General features: G+C 40.1%; 2 protein-coding genes across 5 annotated transcripts; one reads left to right on the top strand and one right to left on the bottom strand.

The window, feature by feature from the left end:
• Window positions 1–1,281: 1,281 nt before the first annotated feature.
• Window positions 1,282–2,645, bottom strand: LOC135407284 (uncharacterized). The gene is made up of 3 exons (XM_064642197.1): window positions 2,625–2,645; window positions 1,687–2,252; window positions 1,282–1,402 (listed from the first exon to the last, which is right to left on the bottom strand). Exons 1-3 carry the CDS (start codon window positions 2,643–2,645, stop codon window positions 1,291–1,293), a joined length of 699 nt encoding a protein of 232 aa, XP_064498267.1. The 3' UTR covers window positions 1,282–1,290.
• Window positions 1,818–21,240, top strand: CCDC83 (coiled-coil domain containing 83). Of its 4 annotated transcripts, none has more exons than XM_064644926.1 (11): window positions 1,818–1,928; window positions 2,803–2,907; window positions 5,791–5,875; window positions 8,217–8,385; window positions 8,869–9,036; window positions 11,809–11,900; window positions 13,058–13,126; window positions 15,570–15,691; window positions 16,716–16,798; window positions 18,247–18,425; window positions 20,209–21,240. In XM_064644926.1, the coding sequence occupies exons 2-11, from the start codon at window positions 2,822–2,824 to the stop codon at window positions 20,398–20,400; spliced, it is 1,245 nt and encodes a 414-aa protein (XP_064500996.1). In that variant the 5' UTR covers window positions 1,818–1,928; window positions 2,803–2,821; the 3' UTR covers window positions 20,401–21,240. The 4 variants fall into 4 exon arrangements, with proteins under 4 accessions (XP_064500996.1, XP_064500997.1, XP_064500995.1 ...); XM_064644927.1 differs by lacking the exon at window positions 1,818–1,928 and adding an exon at window positions 2,100–2,216; XM_064644925.1 differs by lacking the exon at window positions 1,818–1,928 and having other exon boundaries at window positions 2,245–2,907.
• The last annotated feature ends 4,194 nt before the right edge of the window (window positions 21,241–25,434 follow it).

Raw genomic sequence — 25,434 nt, 5'->3', positions numbered from 1 at the left:
GTCCCTGACGACCACTACAGAGCAAATGGGACACCCATTTTCAAGGGCAAGAAGAAGGATCTAGGGAACTACAGAGCAGGCTCCAGGAAGACTATAGAGCAGATGGTGCAATTCTTGGGGTTGTCCTGTGCAGGATCAGGACCTGGACTTGATGATCCTTGTGGGTCCCTTCCAACTCAGGATATTCTATGATTCTATGATTCCATATTCAAGCTTATTAACAGAGGGTCAAAAATAGCTGAAAGCACTACCTGATCCTGGCAGCATTGCTAACCTGCAAAATAAGGACTCAAAATTCTCAAAGTGTTTTTAGTCTTTCTAAAAGATGTAAGTATTGTCTGCCCACGAAAATAGAAAAATGCAAAGGTTGCCCACAGTCAGGTTTAAGCACTGTTACCTTTTGGCATAGTGTGATTTAAATATAGTGTGATTTAAAGATCTCGTGGTATAGGGTATGAAGTTCACAACTTTGTCTTTGCCAGCTGACTTAAGACTCTCTTCTTTCTTTTTATCTGCCTTGTATTCAAAGTCTGGCTGATGTGTCAGTTGGCTACTGTATCCCAATAGCATCAGTCAGTCCATAATACAGGAGAAGGAAATTAAAGGGCAGTATTTTTTTACGATTTGGGGTTTTGTTTGTTTCTTTCTTTCTTTTCTTGGCTTTCTGATTTGAACAGTTATGTGGGGCACTGGATGAAACTAAACAGCATTGTCCTACTGTCTTCAACATAGATACATTGCATATTATGATATCTGCCTGTAGGACTTAAAGTGTTTTGTCCTTACTTTAATGAATATGCCTTAATTACAGAGATTGCTGTACTATGTCAAACAGAACTTGTCACAGGAGAACACAGGTTCCCATAGGGACAGCCAAAAACTCTGAACAAAGTTAGTAAATGTGAATGTTGAGCATGGAGAAAAGAGAGACCTATGGAGCTATGGAGAGACTTAATTACAGCCTTCCAGTCCTCAAAAGGGACTTGTAAAAAAGAGGAAGAGTGACTTTTTAAATGGGCAGATAGTTATAGGAAAAGGGTGAATGGTTTTAAACTAAAAGAGGAGAGCCCAAAGAACCTATGGATGCCCCATCCCTGGAAGTGTCCAAGGCCAGGATGGATGGGGCCCTGAGCAATCAAAACTAGCAGGACTTGGAACTAGATGATCTAGGAACTTGGAACTAGATGCCCTAGGGGACTTGGAACTAGAAGATCTTTAAGTTCCCTTCCAACACAATCCTTTCTATGATTCTATGTTGCCCAAGAATGAGGACAAAGGCTCTTTAGTGATTCACAATTTATTTCTGTGGTTGAGTATGGCTCCCAGGGTTACGTGATTCAGGCACTGGTGTCCTATGAAGGAGGGCAACACACAGAGCCAATCCAAAGTCGATGGTGGTCTGCTGGTCAGGATGAGAGAAGCAGAAGTAATTCAGGATCAGACTCCAGCCTTCCTTTCCATCCTCTTGTGCCCTGTCCCCACCTCTGGGGCATGGCTTTTTGCACAGGTGCATGGGGCAAAGGGGCTACAGGGAGCAGTGCACGGCTGGTGTAGGAACCATCCAAGGCTCCTCCAGCTTCGGGAGCTTGTTCCTCTGCGGGCATGGGTGACCCAGCTCACATACGGTGTGGGACTGTATCACTGCGGGGCTGGGACACGCCCTCGTGAAGAGAGCTGCAATTTTACCTCAGGATTTCAGCCTGGCACCGCAGGTACCCACTTGAGCGAAACGCGGGCCGTCCCACGAGCTCTGCCTCACAGAAACCCCTGTCAGGACTCCAACCATCCCCGTGCCGTCGCTGACATTTTGTATTTCCCGTTTCCTGGGGCAGAGGGCGCCGCCGGCCCCCGGAACGCGCGGCGGGGCCGGGCAGGGCCCGGTTGCGATGGCGACAGGGGTTGCTTGGGGCTGACAAGGAACTGTGGCGGTGGGTGCTCGGGGGCGGTGCGGGAGGGCTTGGGCACGGCGTGACAGGGCCGGCGGGGGGCGGGGGGGTGCGGGGGAGGCTCCGGCACAGGGTGGCGGTGCCGGTGGGGTCTGGGGCTGCGGCCTCGGTGAGGGGTAGCCCAGCTTTGTCCACTGCTGTACCTGGTGGTGAAGGGGGTTGTGGGGGATACGTACAAGGGAAGGGTCGGCTAGGAACGGAGTTGTTAGTGTGCTTTGGAGATTGGGAAGCGGATACAGTGTGACTGCGGAGTGTCACAGCGTGACTGAGGTAATCAATTCGCCGGGTTATTTTAAATAATATATACTAGTTCCATTACAGAATTATTCACTGACAGTTGAATTCCGAGGTTGGTAGTTGTGATAACATGCCCAGGGAATACTGCTGACATGCGTGTCCCTTCAGAAAGTGGTTTTGTTCCAGCTCTGACAATAAAAACTGGTATCGGAGTTGCAGTGAAAGGGAAATGTTCATAGTGCTAGGAGAACAGAAGGAAAGGGAAAGAGATGCATATTGACAAGTAGACAAAGATAAAGAAATAAAACAAAGATAAAGAAACAAAGGACTGGAAAATAAACAATTGCTGATTTGATTTGCAAGAATGTAAAACACAGCCCACAGCAAGGGATGCAATGAGTAACTGGTGATAGAGAACACTGAATCTACTCAGAATGATACTTCAGGTTGCCCCAAAAACATGGGCCTGAGCGCTATCCTGGGCAGGATTATTGTTGTCAAAAACCCAACTAGTTTTTTTTATTTCAGAACTGTTAGAAACTTGCCACAAGTGACAAAGGCCAATGAATATATGACATCCTATACATTCACCTATGTCTTTTTTCCCCTTCACTTCTAGCACAAGTACAACCGAAAAAATGGAAGAGAATAAGAAAGAGGAGAAGCCAGGAAAGCAAGTTACAGAACCCGAATCAGATATACCAGAAGCCATACTAGAACTTCAGTAGGTTTAATAAATTTTAACTTTTCACTCATATAGAATATGTGAATGAAGGAAGCATATAACAAAGACATCTTATTCAATTTAGGGCCTGAGCTGATTTTTTGGGGGGTTTTAAGGCTATTTGAGAAAGGTACACTTTTTAAACTATAGGTGTAAGTAAGCATTTAGATGTGTCAGAAATAATTTTATGCCATTAGGCTGTAACTTGGGAAAAAATATTTTATTAAAAACAAAAAAAACCCAACATTTTTTCTGTTAGTAGCAAGCTTTTGATCAGCGTACACTGAAGTTGCAAGATCACATTTGACTGTATTTTTTAGAATTCCTTGGTGTTCGTGGAGATTTGTTGTCACCAGCCAGAACTTCAAGACCTGTGGTTTGCTCTCTTCCTTGGTGCAGCTGAGAGCAGAGCACAGTGTTTTATTTTGAAAGTAAGAGAGGGGTAACTTAAAGGTCTTTTAAAATCAAGCAGAGAAAAATAAGAGCCAAGTGGGAAATATCTGAAGCAGTTACTAAATAGCCCAATTTATTTGATCTTCAATCTCTTGAGTAGATGATTAAAAGAGAAACAGTAAGCTCCATGACTTTTATCAGAGACAGAAATTGAAATAGAAAAGCCTCGGCAACATCCAACATTCAACAATTACCAGTGTTTAGGGAGCAAGGAGTAGTGCCTTGATGTGGAAATGAAAAGTGGAGTAAATGAACTGAAGAGTAGTTGTAGTGACATCTACAGGAGTTCACAGTTTCTGTGGTGTTTCTGGTTTCAGTTTACACTGAACAGAGTACAGTTTTCCATAGTGAAATATCCCAGATTTAGCTTGGATATCACAAACGTACCACCCGAAAAGTCAACAAACCAACCCATCTATTTCACTAAGGAATAAGCAAACTGTATTATTAGGTTGAGAAAAAACTGCACCACTTTATGATAAAATTATTCTTATGCATATTCAAATATCCAATGAAAAGACTCATTTGTCTGAAGAGTTTTCCACTGAAATAGGTGCTGTACTAACAAGGAGTATGTAGTTTCTACAACAACAATAGGGAAGAAAAGTATTCTTTTTGCTATTTTTGTCTTTCTCTCTCTCCTCTCTTTCCTTCTTTTCACCTCTGTAATCTATAACTTCTCTGTACTACTTAACTGAGCAAAGCAGCATAATCATACAAGTGCATATCTGTCACATTCCACTTTAGGATTTATCAAGTGCTTAGTGTATATTTAACCTCCATTCCTGTTTTTTCTTCTATACATTGAAGGATGGTCACTGTTCACAGGGAGTTTGTTATTTTCCGTTTTCATTACAGTTCTCTGTTTCAGCATAATTGTTAGGAACAACAATCTTATTAATAACTTGCCTTAGTAACATCCTATAGATGACTGATAAAACTGTTGTCGTACTGGGAGGGAGTGTTGTTTCTAAATGATTAAATCACCAAGATGAGACCTAGTATACAGAGTTGAGAAAAATAGTGTCAAAGGAATCATCAATCCAGCTGTTTTGTGGCTTTAATCTGACTAATGCCATAGAAAAATAATCTAAAGGAGAAAGTTCCAATATGTAGCAGACAAAATGGCAAATTGTACTCATATACATTTTGACATTAGCAAGGTGATGGACATATTAATGGAAAATCTTAAAACAGGAGAAAATAAGATCAGCAATATCCAAAATACAGAAATGGCTTGAAATGGCTTAAAATGGCAGGTAATTTAGACAATCACACTATGTGGCCAAACTGTCATGTCTGTGACATACTTTTACTGTAGTCATGACCACCATACCCCCCATATCTCTGCTCTCTCTAACTAATATCCTTGTACTTAGTAGAAAACCTGAAAAATACTTTGGAGCACACTGACACCAGAGGATGGAAATTTAGTAACCTGTAGTTTGCATGATTCAGTGACCCAAACTTAGCAAGTTAGCCAGGGGGAAAAAAAAAAAAAAAAGAGGATCTTTTAAACCAACTTAATACAATAGGGAGGGGAAAAATAAAGATTAAAACAAACAAAAAACAAAAACAAAAACAAAAAACCAACAAATACCAAACCGAAAAACTGAAGGAACAATAACTGTTGAAAGAGTAAAAGATATTGTGATAATTGTAATACTTGCCTCTATTGTGCCACATGGTGAATGAATTCTGGGAACAGAGGGAAAGATTACAGAGAATTTTGCAAATAGACATCGTTTGCAGCCTAGTGTTTCTCATGCTAGAAGAGAGACCACCAGAAAAAAAGGCTTATTTTACAGCTGTGGTAAAGAGAATGCCTATGAAATGTGAAGGCAGGGAGCTAGTTCTTTGACAAAAATGTATAAACAGAGCATACTACTCAGGCTGGAGTCCCTATTTCCTTAGTGCTTCTTAAAGGCTAACAAATTCTTGGTGTACAAATACAGTTTATGAAGCTTGACAAACCACATTTTCAGAAGAATTGAATCCCTTTTAATTCTCCAGTTTGGGATTCATCTGACCTATGTCTGAGTGAGTTGCCCAGGCTTCCTCTATAGCTAGTGATGAGTAATATTTCTGGAGCACAAATAATCATATGCAAAAAGAGACCCGTGTAATTGGTCAGCTAAGCCACATGCACAAAGAGTAAACCAGTTCAAGCCTCTTTAGAGGCTACAAGGGAACAGTATAACCAGGTATCTCTGTAGAGCATGAAATCCAAACTAACATGAAGGTCCAGATGTATATGGGAAATAATTTCTTTATGTGTAGTAAGCAGATAGTGATATCTACCCAAATGAGTCAAGCAGTATGATATGATAATAAACATTTTGATAGTATTTACATCTAATCTAGCTTAAATAGCATTCCTTTCTCTCATGGTTTTGTAAGAATATCTCTTTCTTTGTTCTCTCTCCCCAGAATTGAGACAAAAGAAGCAACAATTGATCGGGTTTTGGTTCATCTGGAAGAATTGGAAAACAAGATCAAAGAGTATCATAAAAGAGTAAGTGACTATGCATCCTTCTCCCAACACATTTTATATGTGATATTTTAACTCACAGATTCAGTTTTATTCTTTCAATCCTAATACTACATACAATAAAACTAGTTATTGGAGTGAATTTGTTACAGTCAAGGGAAGTAGAGTTAGTGAGTCACTTTATGTGCTAAAAGTTAAAGTGTTACCTGAGTTAAATGTGACATAGAGCATAAATATCCTAAATGTAACATGTAAAAAATGAACTGCAGGAGTAAAACATTGCACAATAGGACACAGCAGTGAAGTGAGTTCAGTGAAGGTGTTCAATAACTACCTACATATTTCATGGAATCACAGAATTGTTAGTGATGGGAAAGACCTCTAAGGTCATTTAGTCCAACTGTTAACTCACCACTGCCATGTTCATCACTAAAACATGTCCACAAGTGCTACATCCACATGTCTTTTGAACACTTCCAGGACTGGTGATTCCACCACTTCCCTGGTCAGCCTGTTCCAATGCCTGATCACCCTTTCAGTGAAGAAATTTTTCCTAATATCCAATCTAAACCTCCCTGGCACAATTTGAGGCCATTTCCTCTTGTCCTGTCACTTGTTACCTGGGAGAAGGGACTGACTCCCCCTGGCTACAACCTCCTTTCTGGTATTTGTAGAGAGAGATAAGGTCCCACACTAGCCTCCTTTTCTCCAGGCTAAACATCCTCAGCTCCCTCAGACATCCTTTTACCAACTTTATTGCCCTTCTTTGGACATGCATCTTCCTCTGCAGCAAACATAGGACAGCAAGCCTCCTTTCAGTAGGTACCTTCCCTGCAGTACATTCAGATATGCCTTTTGACCAGTCCTGCACATTTTCCTCAATATTTCAATGCACAAAGAATAAATGGTTTAACTTCATTTTTGTCAGTAGCATTAGCAGACCTAACCAACTACTGAGCTTTGCTGACCTCTTCTGATTCACTCCTGAGGTAATGGAATTGCACAGGTTTCTGTGAGAATCTAGTTATTCTTGCAAACTTAGTTACAATAAAAACTGAACAAAGAAAGAGCATCAAGCAACTGACCAGTTGTAATTTTTAGCACTGTTTGATGAAGACTCACTTTCTTGTGGATTAAGAGTTATTTTGGGTATTTTTTTAGAACAAGGTTGTATAACTACTGATTGCACCTGAGTGACACTTTAAAGAACTGTGTGTATGAGCTGTATGTGAACACCCATAATATGACATCTGACGACTGTGAGCAGTGAACTTTGAAAGCAGATATATAGAGGGTCACCTATTGAAATTAAGTCAAATTACTCAAAAATCCTTACCCTGGATCATGTTGCAGCCTGCAGTCGGTATAGCAGTGAAACATTGAAACAATGTCTCTCTGTCCTTCCCATGCCCAATGGTTGCCCTGCTTTTATAAGTATCCATATGTTTAGCATTCTGTGGTGCTTCTTTCAGTCTTGAAGCCTGGATGGTGTTTCATTTGTGTCTTAACTATCACTGGAAGTGGCATTTGCTCTTCTTTCTGCAGGCATCTGAAGTCTCTTATGATTACTTCCCCAATTTACTTCTAGTTCACGGTCTCTGGAGGACTCCTTCAGATTTTAGACTGTGCAGGGTACTTAAGGGCATGGTTGAAGTACTATTTGTTTAATTTACCTATGTTTTTACAGCACTTTGAGCACCATCCTTTGTTTCCTGCTTAATGTTTCTGAGTGGTTTAGAGTTAATCCTTCTAGAAGTGAGGAATGCTTGAGACTCTCTCTACTGCATAGTTACTGTTACTATTTGCTCCCTATGGTATCCTTTGGGAGCAAATATACATGATCCATAATCTCTGTATCACCTGAGAGGGTCATGGCAAAGGGTTATGATCACAGCTGTGGAATCAGGAGGTAAAACCAATTTCAGCTCTGACAAGACTCTTTGCTGTGGTTATATGCCAGCAACCTGATTGTCTCATGAGTTTTCTGCATGAAGGCGGTACATTCTCATGAAGAATGTTGAATAGCTCCAACATATAAATATTGTTATTAAATTACTCACAAGCAACTTTCTTTCCAGGCAATGGAGAACTGTTGATGTACTGCACGGAATACAGCAATCATTTGTCTCTCATTTCCTTCCAATGGTCTTGAAGTTACTGAGGAAACTTCTGAGACCTGAAAACTCTCCCTTCTGCTCTATCCTTTTGAATATGAAGAACAGGTGTTTAGTTGGGTGTTCTTGCATTTCATCTGGCATTAGGCCAGATTTTACTTTTGTTACTTAAGTTACTTTGAAAACCACTTTGAAACTGTTTTATGTGTCTACTTTGAAAATGTGCTGTGTCTTCTGTTTTTCTTTCTTAGAATGATGTTCTGAAGGAAGAACAGCAAGCACTTATCAGGCGCCTAATAAAACAAATAGAAGAAAAGGAGAAAGAACGAGATGAAAAGGAGGTTGTAACTAGGGATGATGTGGAAGAGTCACTGAAAGCAATTTTTCAGTATGTGAAGGACAAAGAACAACTTTTTAAAGGTATGTTGTAAGTTGGGGAACTGTGGTTTGCAATTTACATGGTAGGGATCTTTGTTGTTGTTGTTGTTTTGCATTTAGAGTTTCAACTTCTTGTTGCATAAAAAGCATAAGTTTTCCTCCCCAAAAATTGGGCTATCTCAATTTGATATGAGATTGTGCAGGGCTTATAAGTAAATCTGTTCAAAATTCTGGCTGTCATCCGTGTGATTCTCTGTGGGAGACATGTGTGTCTTTGGTTACAATATTTCAGTGAGAACTGTTGTCTCTCCTTGGAAGAATAAGATCATGCTGTTTTCAGCAATGATGTTGGCCCTTCACACTGTGTGAGCCCATCACGTTGTAATGTATTGTAGTGTGGAAGAATCCCCTTCCTTCTCCAACCCCTGTGAAAGTGCCTTTCTTAAAGAATTTGATTAAACTATAAGAATTATCAGTTCAAGAAATCAGTAATGAACTTGTCTTTTGACATTCTTATTTTAATAGAACTGCGGTCCCAGATTGAAGAAATTCAGCAAAGAATTTCAGTAAAGCAGCGTGAGAGAGATTATTGGTTGGAGTACAAAAATGTAGGAAGTAAAATACACGCTGACAAGATTAGCAGTCTGGAGAAAGACATTAAGAAAGTTAAAGATGATCTTCAAAAAACTACAGGTCAGTTTACAGCTAGTGTAATGCAAGTCTTAGAGGCTTTTTGCAAATTGCTCGCAGGAATTAAATTATAAATTTAATTTGAGGTCATGTTCTAGTAACTTGTATCAACTTTCTTAAAACAGTGCACATAAGGTGGGCTGTGTAATCCTGGAAAATGTAAGGACACCCATTCTCTCTCTCTTTCTCTCTATAAAAGTTCCTTTATTAAAGAAATTGATAAAGTTTACAGAAATGATGACACTTAAAGAAACTGATAAGCTTGACTTCTGATGATTTTCTTGTAAAATACAGGCAACCCATTTTTTAAAAATGTTACTGTGAAGGACAGCAGTTTCCTAAAAATAAGTCTACATATATTTAGGTCACCTACACACAGGGCTCCCTTAGCAGTCATACTTGAAAATGTTGACTCTACTGCTGTTGCCTCTCATCATGTTACAAACACTTCACATATTGAAAGCTTCTTTGACAGGAAAGTAGCATGAGCTCATTCTTGGAACAGTCTTTTCTATGGAGCACACTGGTTTACAAGCAGAACTAGAGGGAGCTCTTTAGCCACTGGTCTGAACTTTGCCTCCTAGTTGCTTAGTCTCCTGTGTGAAGCCCTGCAAAATAGCCAGTGCAGACATATACAGATACTGGGAACTGTTTCAGTAGCATCACAACAGTGGAATGAATTTGAAAGCTTATATATTCTGGTGCTGAGTGATTTTTACAAAGATTTCTTTACTACTGCATTATTTTTAAATCATGTAAATATTTTGCTTTTACATAACCCATGCTTCCAGTGGGATAAGGATGTCCTGGTTTTCTTCCTTTATGTCCCTCTCAGTATGCATGACCACAGCCAAGCAGCTGGTAGTAACAGGCAGTGACACTGCTCTAAGGGTCTCTGTATATTCTGTGCCAACCATTACCAGGCATCAACTACTGTGGATAAGAGCCAGCTAGCTATCTTTTTGTCTCTTGAAACATATTTTGCCATGACTAAGATCTGCCCCGTGATTTCTACATCGCGAGATAGCTTGTCAGATATCCATCTCTCTATTCAGGAGAGACTGAGTTTTTTCCTTATGCATTTTCTGTGTTCTTACTCAGTTTAAAACTTTGCTATATAGATGCTGAAATAAGAAAAAGAGAATGGGCTTTCATATAGAATGCCAGAATGAGCCAGGAACATTTACTCTGGCCTCCTGCATGTCACAGGGTACAGAGTCAAAAATGCGTGGTCAAACAGAAGTGTATTTATTGAGAGACTGATATAGAGGTACATACTGCAGTTGCCTACTTAACATATTGCAAAATGATGCTGCCAGTACTGGATGTTGGCACAGTATTTTACTTAACTTCCTAAAACTGAACCTGGAGAGTGCCTGGGGGGTACAGCCTTCCAGCAGAAATGCAGCAAGCTTTCAGAGCAGTGCAGCAACAAATTGGGCTTTTTCACACCTCAAATGTGTGACAGGCTTGGGCAATAAGCTTAGGTGAACAGATTTCTGTCTCTGTATGTACCACTGAGGGGCTTGACACTGGCACAATTCATGTTGTCTGGCAGTGACATTATAAACAAAACAGCTGAAGAGGAGAGGAAGCGAAAGACAGCCACAGGCATAGCTGAGGTGTGGGGGAAACAGTGTTGCAGTGAGAGAGTTGGGGAAAATAGCCTCCTTAGGAACTGTTCAGACATACTGTTTTGCCTTTTCTTCATTCTCCCAGTACAACTCAGGCTAGCTGTCTGAAAGAATGAAATAATGAATTAATTATAGTATGGAAGTACTTCTATTTCATTTTGCCAAGTCTAGGTGGTGGATTCCAGCTTCCACGGTGTTAAATTAAGAACTAATGCACAACTAATGAACTAATACACCTTCGATATTGGACTGCCTTTGACTCCACAGTGGGTCCATGACCAGATGTTCATTTACAGCCAGATCAGCAACAGGCTGTCTGCAACACAAGTACAGAGCAAGGCTGAACTTCAAGCCTCTGCAGCAAGTAGGAAGTGCCCTCCTTCAAAGAAAATGACTACACTCTCATTCTTTCCTTCAAAAAGGGGAAATATCAAGCAGAAGTGGCTATTTAGAAGAACAAAAAAGGAACTATAGGGATAAAGGGAAGGATGAAATAATTAAAAAGCAAGTGACTAGAATGTGAAGCCAAACAAATTGACTTTGATGTAAGACACACTTTCTAAATAATGACTGCATGTAATGATAAAATAAAAGCAAATCATTGAGGCATTTGCCACATTGTCCATTTTGTCCTGTTGTCAAATTAGAACCTTAGAGCCTTAGACACGTAAGAAAATTTATTAGGCTCTTTATAATAAATGTCTGGGAAAATGCTATGTGGATAAGATGATCCAACACATTTCTATACCTAAAAAATAAGTTTTCTAAGCAAATGTTTCACACCACACTAGGAACTGCTATTGATAAAGGCAAAATTTAATGTTAAGATGCCAATATTTTAGCAGAGGATTGCTCAGCTCACTGCTCAGTTAGCAGTGAATTGCTCAGCTGTTGCAGTTGTCAGCAGAAATGTGCAAACCACTTCTGATTTCTAGTTTTGTAGTTAACACTACTGTCCTTTGGGTCTAGGAGGATAATTTCTATGGGGAAGGATGTTTGAATCCTTTTCTGTGGATCATCTATGCATATGATGCTTGCTGATAAGTTCCAGTTCAGTAACAACATGCCAATTATCTATTTGTTGCTAGGAGAAATTGATGTCAAATAATGATTTCTGATTTCCTTTTTTATTGTTTTGAAGAATATTATAGAGATGCTTTGAATGCAGTGAAAGAAGAACATAAGAGTCTGTTTGACAGGCACTTGAAGTTACTTAGTGAACAGGCTCTTAAGGTATTCCTTCTGCCTTTTTTAAAACTGCTAACTGCATCATAGTTAGGATACATGTACTCTGCCTTAATAACTATTTTAACTCACATTAAGACTTGAAACTTTTCTAATAAATTGAGAGTAACATAAACTGTAAATCTTACTACATGTGGAATTGGTCATTGTTATACATACATGTACCTTTTTTTTTACATCAGACTAATAATGAGTAGATGTGAGGGCATTTTACAAATGAGATATGAGGAACTGGGGCACTATGCACTGACATGACTTGTTCAAGAATGTGTTGCTTTTGCTGTGAATGATTTTGACATTTGCATAGACTTCAAAAAACAGTAACATGCAAAGGGATTGGCTGCATGAAAATATACGTCAATTTGAAAAAAAGGTGTTGTATTTGTAAAGTACAACATTTTTAAAATGCCAAAATAGTGCAGTCCCAGGAAAATTTAGGTTTACTGATACATTAATTTTTTTGGTCATCTCTGCCAGCTCTGATTTGAAACCATGATTTACAAATAGCTCTGGTGACAACATCTCACTTTCACAAAATGCAAAGCATACTTGAGTGTGAATCACTAGGCCCATTATGTGTTTAAATTCCCTGACTTCAGTGCTGGAATTTCCAGTCATGTGAGAACATAATCCAAAGGACTGTGTGATCTACAGGAGTATCTTCCCTCCCAGTTGTTCCTTTCCACTTACTGACATCAATAATTAAATTGTAGCTTGGGCTCATTAGCACAGACCTCTACATGTTTAGGTCACTTGTCATAGATCAGTACTGCTGCATTTGGGATTTTGCTTGGGGTTTTTAGTACTTAAAGGTTTGATTTTCTGAAAACAGGAAGATCTGAACTATAGTGGGAACATGGAAGAACTTGTTGGGCAAAAAAAGGAGAAATCTCCTATTTTAGTATGGGAAATTATAAAATATTGGTAAACTGCTTGACATATAATCTGCTCTAGGCAGGATGATGGAGAAGAAACATCTGGCCTTGTGAACTAAATCCCCTTGTAATCCCTCAGGGGATGCTACAGTCTGTTGTGTGGATTTCTTAATTATTTCCTGCTAAAGAGCAGAAGGTTCTTCTTTATAGTCTGCAGGACTGTCAAAGTTCCACTCTCAGATGAGATGATCTTAAATTGTGTTTTCTCAGAGTGCTGTGGGATACTTAGACAAAAACTGTCGCAGAGAAATTCAAGAGAATGAATGGCTAAAAGAAGAGGTAAGAGGATCATTTGCCTATAGTTTATCATGGTAGTTCATATTTTAAATGCCATGGCCTACAGCCATAACTGTTTCCAGTGATGGGCCTCTGAAGAATTCCATAGGAAAAAGAGAGCAGTTTTCCAGTAATTAATCTGTAATCCTGAGCAGCAAACAGTGTAATGTGATGAACAAAAGTAAAAGGTGAACACCTGCTTTCACAAATGAAAGACCCCTTTTCCTGCCTAAGCAGTTAGGTGAAGGACTATCATGTTCCATATAAATAAGTATTTACATCTGTGAAGACTGGGATGCTATTTAGTGTAAAGGCTCAACCACGTAAGTATCTGAAAAGTGAAGTTTTGAATTGCATTAAAGTTTTAGTGTTGCTGTATTGAAAGAAAATGGATATGGATGTTGGAAATGTGTTTTGAGAAATGGCTTGAGACAACTTTAAATGGAAGATAATAAAGAAACTATGGGGGCTATATACTGAAGAGAGGAAAATCAAAATCATATATAGTTGTAATTGATTACTTGATAGCTTTTATACTGTCCTTTAATGGCAATTTACAGCTCTATATTAGATACCTGTAACTTTTCTTCTCAAGAAAAGACTTTTTTGTGAGCCAGATTTAGAAAACTAATTTTTCCACGGTGAGAGTTTGATTGTGTTTGCTCCAGTCAATACAGGTTCTTCGTTGCGATCAAATCTAAGCATGAGATTGGTGGGTGAAATGCCCTTCCCCACCTTTACAGTCTCACAGTTTAGAACTGAGCAAAACTTTTTGGGAAGTTAATAAATGAACTTCTTATTTTTCCATGCCACATCAACAAACCTGGCAGAGGTTTCTGCATTTTACTTACTAGTTTAAGATACATGCCAGTATGCAGGGATACAGCTTTCCTTCTTTCCCTTAATGAGCTCTGAGCATGCATCTTTAACTTTCCAGGGCAGGTGTCCAAACCACAGCTTATGAAGCAATGAGGGTAGGGGTCAATAGGAAAGAATTAGTGTTTTATTCTGCATAAACAAATAGGAGCTCAAATCTATACATCCTATCACTGAATGAGTATGAATTATCTTCCCATCTCCCTGTCTCACTGAACACTTATGACTTTTACACACATTAGACAGTGTCAACAAGACAGATCCACTTTGGAGTACTCTTATGTTCTGACAGGCCCTCACCTCGGAGCTGAGGGATTTGGGTTTCTTTCCTCTCAACTAGAAGTTTCCTATGTTATGAATTACTTTCCTATGTTATGAATTAGTGCTTTGAATTTTGGGGAAAACAAAACAATTATCACTAACTTTTCCAGTTCTCTGAATTCACCCATTCATTTTCTCTGCTTTTCTTACACAGATGAAATATTTTCTCTCAGGCTAATGTTTATATGTAGCTGACAGGCTCTTCCAGTAGTTTCTTTTGGGGAGATAACCCAAAAATTTCAGTTTAGTCTTACTTCAATTTTTTTTTCCCAGTTTGGCCACTGAACTGAAAAATGATTTACCAAAACAGCCCTAAACTAGTTATCTCCAAATTTGAACAGATTTGGAGACTTCACCCACATTTTTCCATGGTTACTGTGTCACACCAAGATGGTGCAAAACCGCATCACCTCATTGTGCCAAGCCACATCCTGTTACTGGTTAATGTCCTGTCATTTTCACCTTTTTAATCCCTGGGATAAATTTGAACTAGTTTTAACTGCAAATTTGGATGATTATAGCTGGGTTAATTTGGCTCTGATGAGAACAGGTGCTCTCAGGTCACTGGGTACTGCTCTTAAACATGGGCCTATGGCTAAGTTTTCTGGGAAGGTGTCTCTCCCATACATTCCCCTCTCCAGTGAAGTAGGTAAAAACTTGCTTGTACTTCAGGAAAAGTGGGAGGAATTGTGGAAACTGAATAACTGGCACCCTTTGGTTAGTCTAACTTCATGGCGATATGGGGTGATTACCAGTGAAAGAAAGTAGTACCTGGGGCTTAGCCCATATTGTGGTAACTTGAGTCATTGCTAATTCTGGGTAAGAAGGTTTTGTGTATAAGCAGGAGTTAGAAAAACAATGCTTGCTGAGCAAGACCTTGAATTTAACTCTGCAAAGAAGGTTTTTCTCTCTCAAAGCTCTGATGTGAAAGCAAAAACAAAAAATTCAGAGCTGCTATCTAGCAGACCTGCTTGACTACATGAGAAGGTTGTGCTGTCAGGATTGCATAGCCCAGATATATGGCTGTGATTGACAGAGCTGTGATAGTAAAAGAGTTCTAATAAAAGTGTGAAAGAACCAGAGAGATCTTCCCTTTATCTGAAAATGTGTCACTATGTTTCCCCACCAAATGTGCAATCTTGCTGATACAGCTGCAATCTTTCTAGGTATGTGCTGTCAAGGTAGTTGCTATGAAAGCTTTCCAAAATTCTAAGATTTTCTCTTTATTTTTTTTTCTAATTGTCAAAAGGTTAAGATCTACCGAAAGGAAGTAAGTGATTTGAAAGCCTCTGTTCAGCTCCTGGAAGAAGAAAATACCAGTTTAGTGGCAAAACTGATTGATACCAAACTTCAGAACCAGATAGGATCCAGGTAAAATGATGCCTTTACAGACTCAAAAGTGATTAATTTTTTTTTAAAGCTAATGATACTATCTGCCTCTAAAGCTGTTTGGGCTCTCCTACATCAAAGACAAGGTAGTTTCCGAGTTGAGGGGAAAGAGGGTTTCACTCTGTGTGGGACTTGTATCCTTGAAGGATGACAGTAACATTGTGACCTCCTAAATACCAAAATTCAGGGAAGAAACTTGGTTCTTTAATAGTCTATGAAGACCTAGTGCTACTAACTTCCTCTTAGTGGGGATACCACTGGGGCTTGGAAATAGTTTCTTTATGTTGTAATTAGATGGTCTCAGCCCCAGCTTTTCAGACCAAGTTCTGAATAACAGATTTTTCCTTTACTGTTGGAAAAATGTGAAGATTAAAATGCAAATATAGCAGGCTTTGCAACCTCAAGTGAAACAGATTACCTGGCACTGAGTAAGGAAGAGACCTTGGGATATGTCTGTCTGTAGAGGTATCTGTAGGATTAGATTCTTTTGTACTGAAATTATTTAACTTGTTCCCCAGAGAAAGATTAATTTAGCTACAAAATATCAACACTAATGGTATCAAAAGCATAATGCAACAATGGGAATGATCCATCTTCACTTTCCAGCCCCAGCTCAGTGATTTTAGCCATATTGCATAAAAAGTTCCAAGCCTTAAGAAGTGACCATTTGTTTCTCCTTTTCAAACTTTGGATTGCTTCTAAGTGAGAGCTGCCAGCTGTGGTTTGAATCTTGGACTGACTGGAGACTATAACATTTGTTTTCTTTTAGTCTCATGGACATAGTTGAACTTAGACACTAAAAATAAGAAAGAGCAGCTTATTAGCCACTAAGCTACCTGGCTGCCTCCATTGCATTTTTAAACCATTGTGCTGTTCTGCATTTGTGGTTAAGCAACAAATGGCTTTCAGAAAGGGTGTCCTCCCTCTCACCCCAAAACATTGCACAGTTTAGAGAGAAATTTCAGACCACTAATATAAGTTTCACTTTATCATTTTTATTCCATAGGCATTTGTTTCTTACTGAGGCAGCTGGCTTGCAAGAAGGATTTCCTAAGGATGAAATGGAAGTGGAATATAGAGAATATGCAGGTAATGTGCATGCCAGCAGCTTATAAGAACTGATAAGTTACTGAACATTTACAGACTTTTTATTTCTTAAGGTTTTTATCAAACTGCCTGTTTGACATGGTGAACACTTAATTTCCCACTTGATGGCAGCCACCACAGCAATGACAGACTATAGTTTGCATTAAGACAAAATCACAATCTACCTGTTATACAGTTTTTAAATTGAAATTGGTGTCTAGATTGTGGAATATAATTACTCCTCTAGAGCTAGCCTGGAAAGCAGTTAACAGGATTGGCCATCTTTTATGAAGATATGGTTCATATCCTACTCAGTTCTTTACTGATCCATATCATCATAACTTCATTATGTCTTGTCCCTTAGACAATATTCTTTAAACTCTGTGCTGGCTTTCACTTCAAGTGTATGTGCACCTTACGGTCATTCAGCTCATACACTGGAGGTAGATTATAAATAACTCCCTAGCAAGAGCAGATGAAGCTCAGCCCAGAGTGAAAATCTTATTAAGCAGTACTGAATTTTGGGCTGAATCTCCATCTATTCTGGCAGGTGTGCCCAGGAAAAGGATATACCATTAGGCAAGAAGGAGCGAGTGAATGCGCTTATTTGTTTAGGATGGTTTCTGTGGATTCCTTAGTATCACATTTTATTTTACATCTTTGTGTTAGTACAAGAAAGAGGATGGAAAAAGTACAAAATTAAAGACATAAGTTAATAAAATTGAAGTCATACAGTTATGGATACATGAAGAAGTCTGTTGAAGTTCTGATCAGTCCGAGCCATAGGTGGGCCTTTTGAAACCATCAGGCACCAGCAAACATGTTAACTAAAGCTTCTGAATTAGATATATGTTTACTTTGAATACCTTTGCTAGACCTTTGCAAGAGTTACTGGGAGTACTAGGTTTTGTTCCAATAAGCTGGGATCAGATCCCAGGCAAACCTGTAACTTGGCAGTCCATGTTCAGCATTGTCTGTCATCCTGAGAATGAGTCAACTGCAAATGTGAGCTCTTCAGGGGAGTTATAAGTAGACTAGCTGTGTTTCAGGAACTTGTATCTATATACCTATAGATATATGGATATAGAAAAAGTTTATACTTGTTTTTGCTGCCTTTCTTATTCTTTTTAACTATTCAGGGCTCTGCAGGACTTAAGTTGAATTGATTGTTTCTCCTGCCCCATCCCACAGACCCATTAGTTCTCACTTCCAATCAATTTCAGTTCCTGGTCTTGATCAGAAATTGTGAACAAAAAACACATTAAAAAAAAACAGTGAGGAAAACTAACATTTAGCTTGAATTGCCAATTAAAAATCCTACCAAGCTGTTCTTTGCTTCACATGGGCCAAGCCATATTAAAGACTGCAAGCAATCCTCATACCAAGTACCGATTCTGACTTCCATAAGGCTTAACAATTACACACACATCATCTTTCTTCTCTTTAAAAAGCAAGGGCAGATGGAGAAGAGAGCCTCAGAAGTGCCACAGTTCCCTGTCAGAGAAAAAAAGCTTTTCCAAAGGTTCAGTCTAAAACAGAGGATGAGACTCAAGACAGTGAAGAGCTGCGAAAAAAATTCTTCACTACAGCCGTGGATCACTTGCTGTACGAAGATGAAGATGATTTCCAGGTATGAGTTAAAGTCATCAGGTCTTTCACTGACACAAACATTTTTCAGAATGGAGCATGAACTACTGTCAGGACCATTCTATTCCCAGTGGTGTTATGGCATCCAGTGTCTTTTACCTAGTGTGCAATTCAGACGCTTAATCATAAGCCTCTGGTTCTATTTGGGACAGTAAGGTCACTCCATGTCCTTCAGATGCTGGGCCAAAAGAGCAAGGTTCTCTGTCATACAGGCCAGCCTCCCTTGGATGTTTTGGATGCCTTAAGGCATTTCTGATATCAGGAGACATTGTTTTGACAATTGAATAGTGTCCTAGGAATCAACACATAGAGTGTCAGGATGAAATTCCCCCTAGAAAGAATTTCTGAATGCCAACTAGTGACAATTTTCTATGGTATTGCCAGGCTCTTGCTTGGATACTGGTCCTTTAGAATCTGTGTGGCATAATAGCATTAAAGGATCGACATTCCTTCAGCAGAAAGCTGGGATGAAGGTGTTCCTGGGTGCAAACTACAGGGGTTGAGAAAATAAAAAGGTACAGGTTATATGTAAATAGCCAGAGTTTGTGTGGTTCTCAGAGAGGGGGTACCTACTTCTGAAGATTCTCAAACCAAGGTTGCAAAAAATGCTTCCTGGGTGCCTTTGATACTCTTGAGTTAGAAAAACTTGAATACATTTCTAAATAAACTAATTACTCTTAGAAAATACATTACATCATTGATTTCTACTCCAAATTAAAGAAGATTTTATAGACATGGTGCAAACTGCAGGACTGTGTAAAGATACTTCCCTATAATATTTCTTTAGTCCTGAATATTCTATTAACTTACTCACAACCCACAAAAGCAAAACAAACCCTCAAAAACTCTTTTTCTAGAAATTTCACTTTAGTTTTATTTATACCCTGCAACTTGTGTTCAGAGAAATCATCCTGTTGCCTTGATCAGAGACTAACTTAAGGGGTGGCTCTGTCCTGAAGAGGCATTACAAAGAAAAGCTTTAGGAAAAGACATCTGTCTAGGTGTTTGTTTCTTTGCAGTCATTGCCTGGGGAGAGGATGCTCTCCTTCTTTCTTCCTGCTGGTAGCACTACAGAGCCCACCCCACTGAGGGCCATTGGTGCTGCTGACATAGGTGCTGCTACCTCTTAACAATGAAGGTGCAACTGCAAACAGCAGTGTTACACTGGCAACCGTTATGAAAGTACTGATTAAACAGAGGTGCTTCAGGAGCTTGCACAGGAGGGTTTCTTCTTTCTTCTCTCTGGTTTGGCAGTATGGTTCAGCTCCTGCCCTCAGGGAAGGAGCACATCGGCCTTTTCTGTAGCTGATTCACTCTCCGACCCAGCAGAAAAACTTTCCCTTTCCCCCTCTCCCCCCAAATTAGTTTTCTGTTGAGTTAGTCAACCAAATTGACTCAGACGTTTGGAGAAGACCAGAGCCAGTGCAAACGTGGCAGAAGCACATGGCTGGACTTGGACCTCTTTTTGGCAAGAATGAGCTCTTGGATTAGTTTAATTCTTCTCACAGAACTGACCTTGAGAGCAGAATTTGGTTTACAGAGGTGGTATTATCAGTGAAAACACACAGGAGAAGAAGAGGGCAGCAGGGCTGCAGCCTCCTAAGATGAGCTGGCTTGTAAAAGAAGCCCATTATCACTGGCATTACCAAACAGCAGCCCTAGGGCAGCATCTCTACAGTTGCTTTAAAAAGGAAAGTTGCTGGGTCTCATTTTTTTTAAAGGGCTCCTTTTCTATCTAATAAAGAATAATATTCTTTTTTCTTAAGGCATACTTAAAACTGGGTCCTCTGAAGAGAAAGCTGTATGTAGTTGGAAGAGCCGTGCCTACTCATCATAAGGAACAGGAAGAAATGCCAAGCAGGAGCGACAGAGAGGATGGCAGTGTTGGTAAATCAGATGGGCACATCACAGCTGAGATGATCAGGGCCTTATTTAAAGAAAATGTTGATGGAAACTAGACAAGCTGTGCTGTTAACACAGAAATGTAACAATCTCAGTTCCTCAAATATTTGCTCTGTTCTTCAAGGAGTGTATGGCATTGGGCTTTGTGGAAACTTTTTTGAGTGCCTGAATCATGATTCACACGTGTAAGTTTAATGAGAGGTATGTCTGTGTGCAGATGGCTAATTGAAAGGTTCCTTTCCTTACCACTGAGAGAGGTTTTGTGCACTTTTGGGGCTACTCAGTCCACAGAGCAGCACATATATCTACAAAAGGATCCGAATTAATATTTAGTTTGTGTGGTCTCCACTTGCAGACTGTCAAATGCGGAATTCCCTCTTGATCAGACACAAATAGGTAAATGCAGGCTGCCATAAAACATAGAACTGTTACAAAATATTTAATACTCTCCTAAAGCAGAATTAATTTGTCCAAGCAAAATTCAACTATTGGTACAAATTGAGTGTTGGAATGAATTTTATCTGTCTTCGTAAACTCCCTACTTAAATATATTGAAATAAACAATTAATTTAAAAAAATTAAAACCAGCATAAAAATCTTGGAAGTCTTAAATATTTTGTTTGTTTAGAATTGGCCAAATACGTTGTATAACCCTGTATCTTCGGTTTGTGACTGGTCTCTATGAACCTATACCCTAGTGCATTGATGCAGTGGGGGGTTTTCCACTGCGCACCCGGGATACCCTCTCAGGAGCACACAATGCAGTTACTTCCCACAGGTAGGCTCTGATGGGTGTATTTCCTAGTTAGAAACTTGTGACAGCATTGAATAATCTGATTTGAACCCTTGACAGGTTAATCAGCTGTTTGGAATAAAGTTTTTTAAAAAATTTAAAACATTCTAAACAACCTGTATTCCTATGAAGTGTCTCGGCTTATCCTGTGCTTCTGTGCCAACGTTTTTGGTTTTCCAAGTGAGCTCAGCTGTTCCTGCCCAGCAGGCGTCTCCTTGAGCTGCAGGTGAGTCCAGCTGTTCCCTGGGCTCCACTGAGCTCAGCTCCTCAGGAACCGTGCTCCCGAGCAGGCAGGTAAAGGCAGCAGGCTCCATCTCAGACTGACTCTCACGTGCTTTGCCATCTGTAAACAGTCTGCGGAGTTTGGACGTGTCCCTGCTGTAACCCAAGTGAGTTATGGCAAAGGCTGAGGTGATTCCCAGCCCTCGAGTGTCCAGGGAATGGGGATCCGGATGTGTGATGTGCTCGTGTTTGCAGCACAACAGAAGCCTCCCCTCAGCTACACTGCCTTGCTTTGAGTGCAGGGCAAGCCCCATGAAATGGCTGACTTGGGAGATTAGTTCTGCTCAGTGATTAGTTTAGCTTCTTGTTTAGATGCAGAATTAGAATATGGCTTATGCTGAACAGCTTTTCAGTTAAAGAAAGGTCTCTCCTTCCCACCACTCCCCAAAGGGGATTTACATTTTCTAGTGGTGTAAATGTAGGGCCCATCTCTAGGCTTCTTGTGGCTTAGGCCCATCATGCACCATGTGCAGGACATAAGGCAGGACAACATATACCTGCACCTTGGGAAAAAGAGCCTTCGCCTCCTCCAGTCTCTGTTTAGCCTTTTCCCCTAAGTGCCTGTGTGGGTGAAAGGGAGTTAAAAAGAAACCCAAACATGCTAATTAAGGTACAAGCCACAGACAGCCTGCACAAGCAACAGCCTGTAGCAAAACATATTTAGTGGAGTGTCCCAAATCCCCTTGATTTCTATAGGATTAGCTTTAAGGCCAGTGCAAGGTTCCCATATGGAGAAAGCTGGGTCTCCAGCACAAGGCATCTGGATTTGATAAATTTGTTACTGGCAAGATCTCAGAAATGAGCAGCACGTTGTAAAACAGAGGGCTGATCAGCCCTCTTTCTGGCAGCATGGCCAGCACTTCTAACCCCTACTTAAACAATGAGAGTTCACTACTCCAGTTAGGACAAAACTTTCAGGAGGCATCCTTACATTCCCAGCATTATGAAATCCCTTTCCTGTGTTTGTTGCACAAGACAACTATAGGACACAAGAAAGTGTCCATGTGTCCCCACAATTACAGTCCAAGCAAAGCCTCAGCTGAGCTGGAGTTTTGTATTTAACTAGAACACAGCTGTAAGAAACTTGCACTTTTAACAGGAAGAAAAAAACCTAGTATTCCTTGGAATTCAAGTTAAAGAAATACAAGCACCACTGAAGTTGCACAGATATAAAAGCTATTTTAATAGAACTGAGGTCCATGACCTGGAACTGAGAAACATTAATCCATGGAATACCTAAAAAGCACAATGGGGTGGGGGGTGCTGACAGCCTGTATCCACTTCAGTGATGAAAGGAGCTGCTTATCTCAGCACACTGCTGGCTTGAACCCTCTCTGAGCAACTTCCCCATTGAGTCAAGCAACTGGATTTATTGCTCTATAGTCTGGCTGTGCAAGTATGATCTCTCCCCCAGACTGAGCTGCAGGGAATGTGGGTTACTTCACTGTTGGTCTCGTTTTTGAGAGGTTTGCAGCTTCTGCTGCAGCTAGGTTATATAACAAGGCACTCTTTCCACAGGTCCAGACCTGCATGTTTTGGGAAATGAGGGTAAGAGACTTGTTCTGCAGCATTTGTTCTTGTTTGGCTGCTTTCTGAGAGAGAAGTTATTAAACATTCTGCTTCTGTGGGCTAAAAGGAATTTGCCAGAATAAGGTCAAGGCAGAAATTAATGGACTGAAAAGTTACACTACAGTGACAAGCACAGAACAGAGTCCAATGGTGTTAGCATCTTTAGCCACTGATGTTTTGCAGCTGGATGTTCCTCTGAAAAAAGACTTTCCCTTGGATTTTGAGTCCACCATAAAAAGAAGGATGTTTTTTTGTAATATTACACTTCAGAGCTCATGTTCTGCACTATCCCACAAACACCATGCTGTTTCAGGACACGGCCTAGTAATAAGATGCCAACAACTATTCCCATATGTGGCCCATTGAACACCTCCATTGAGCCATGGAACACTGGGATTTAACACGGTGCTGGATCTATTCCTCACTTTAATCACTAAAAGTGAAGCAAGGAGCTAAAACTGTATCAAGACACTAAAATTGTATCAAATACTGCTCTTCTGAAAAAACAGCACTTTTAGGCCATTGCTGTAGCTGGCAGGGGGAAGTTCAGCAGTTACTACTGTGAACAAAGCAGAGATCCACGCTATGAAAATAAACCTGAGACCCAGTGGTCCTGGTGCACCACAGCTGCCGGATATTCAAAGCAATATGCTTGCATCCAACATGTTCTCTGTACCATTATCGCCTCACACAACAGAAATTTAAGGAAGCTGGCTCTTTGTTCCAAGGCTTTTTGATCTTTGCCTCAGGAAATTTCATCATCAGAGAAGCAAGAAAAGAAGTAAATATGTTTTATTCACTCAGACTGATCCGTTATCTCAGGCAGGCCATCTCCCACAAGTGAAATGGATATAGCATTACTCAACCTTCAGATACAAAAGGGTGCTGCTGAGTGGGTGGTAGCAACGTTACACCTTCAGTGAACCTGCTCAGGGTTCTCTCCTCCTCACTCATTCTCCTGATCCAGCCAGGTTGCAGCAGACAGATCAGCCAAGTCCCTTTTGCTCTCCAGTTTGAACATGGAAAACATCAGCAATTTTCCTCAAAGACTTCTCTTGCTGGGCAAATTGCATGGGAGATGTCAAGCTTGTTTCTACTCTCTCCACTGTGGTGTGAGAGCTCCAAAGGTCAAGTCTCCAGGTTGCTGACAGGCCAAGGAGAAAGCTCTTCCTCAGTTCACATATGTTCACATATGCTTCCATTAGTGCTGCTTTTTTGTCTGTATTTAGCACATTTCTTCACTACCCCTCACATTATCTTGTCAATCTTCTGCTCCCATCAGCATTTTCTATCGTTCTCAGTGTTTTTAGCATTTAATTCTAATTCCTCTGCCACAATCTTTATCTCAATTGTGTCATGGCCTTCTAGTTGCAATTCATTTATGTTGCTACAAAATTTGTGTCAGGCTCTGGAAACAGGCACTTTTTGTCTAATAAAAGATGCAGGGTTTCACCCTGTCCCTTCTTCTTGCTGAAGGGCTGTTTGGCAGCTGGCAAAGTGTGTGATTTATTCCAGTAGCTGGCTAAATAGACGCTCTGATGTCACAAAGTCATGCATAGACAACTTTTAAACATGTCCTGAGGTACAGTTCGGTTTAGTTTGTGACTTTGAAACAAAGAACAGAAGCAGCAAAGGAATTCAGATCTCCCTCCAGATGAAGATTCTACATTTGGGCTTTTAGAAAACACACAAAGTTAGGAATTATTCAGGTTCTTGTTCTGGCAAGAGTAATTGTCTCAAGAGATAAATCCAGCTGTTTTAATGATATAATTCTCTGATTAAAAAAAAATTAAAAATACTGTGTCTATTCTGAGACACCAGTTTCCTACACAAAGCTCTTAAGAGCAACAACATCCCTCTAACAAAGCACTGCATCCTCCCTTGCTTGCTAAGAGCAGGCAGCTTCCCTAGACAGAGTTGGCTCCTCTAGATTAAACAGCCTTTGAACTCAATTCTGAAGACGATCAGGTTTTCACAATCCCCCATTATTGAAAAGGGCCAGTAATTTAAAAGAAGCATGTCTGTGTGCTATGCTTTTTAAATTAAGCTAAACTATTATTCCAGCAATACCAAAAGCAAACATTGTGAACAAAGTAAATGGAAAGGAATGCTCAGAAAAATTCTCAAGCCAGTTTGTCTCCAAGGAGTAAACCAAAAAGCAAGGGTTACAGGCAAGGCCTTCAACAAGAAAGTTTAACCTGCACAGCAGCTGTGTTAAGGAACTCAGAGCAACAACTAGTAAGCAGTAAAGGATAACAGGAATTCGTCATCCCTGCAGAAGAGGCGGTTTAGTGTGTTGGGAATTTTTTGTCACCTTCATGATTTGCATCCTCAAGTCCAGAGCTACACAAAAGGGGGCCCAAAGGGATCAAAGAGCTCTAGGAACGCAAATCTATCTGCAGTAAAAGCCTCAAACCAGACTTAAACCACTCTGCAGAGAGCACCA

This window comes from Pseudopipra pipra, chromosome 2 (genome assembly GCF_036250125.1).
Source record: "Pseudopipra pipra isolate bDixPip1 chromosome 2, bDixPip1.hap1, whole genome shotgun sequence".
NCBI lineage: Eukaryota > Metazoa > Chordata > Aves > Passeriformes > Pipridae > Pseudopipra > Pseudopipra pipra.
The sequence above is the reverse complement of the archived record's forward strand: the minus strand, read 5'-3'. Positions and strand labels throughout refer to the sequence as shown.

What these genes read in the sequence shown, in the direction of transcription:
- LOC135407284 (XM_064642197.1), bottom strand. Translation starts at nt 2,645, where the DNA reads ATGTTTTTGGGGCAACCTGAA. An exon ending in TGTTTTTGGGGCAACCTGAA is followed by an intron (nt 2,253 to 2,624) that starts GTATCATTCTGA and finishes TAATGGAACTAG; the next exon opens with TATATATTATTTAAAATAAC. An exon ending in TGCCAGGCTGAAATCCTGAG is followed by an intron (nt 1,403 to 1,686) that starts GTAAAATTGCAG and finishes CATCCTGACCAG; the next exon opens with CAGACCACCATCGACTTTGG.
- CCDC83 (XM_064644925.1), top strand. Translation starts at nt 2,777, where the DNA reads ATGTCTTTTTTCCCCTTCACTTCTAGCACAAGTACAACCGAAAAAATG. An exon ending in CAAAGAACAACTTTTTAAAG is followed by an intron (nt 8,386 to 8,868) that starts GTATGTTGTAAG and finishes TTATTTTAATAG; the next exon opens with AACTGCGGTCCCAGATTGAA. An exon ending in TGATCTTCAAAAAACTACAG is followed by an intron (nt 9,037 to 11,808) that starts GTCAGTTTACAG and finishes ATTGTTTTGAAG; the next exon opens with AATATTATAGAGATGCTTTG.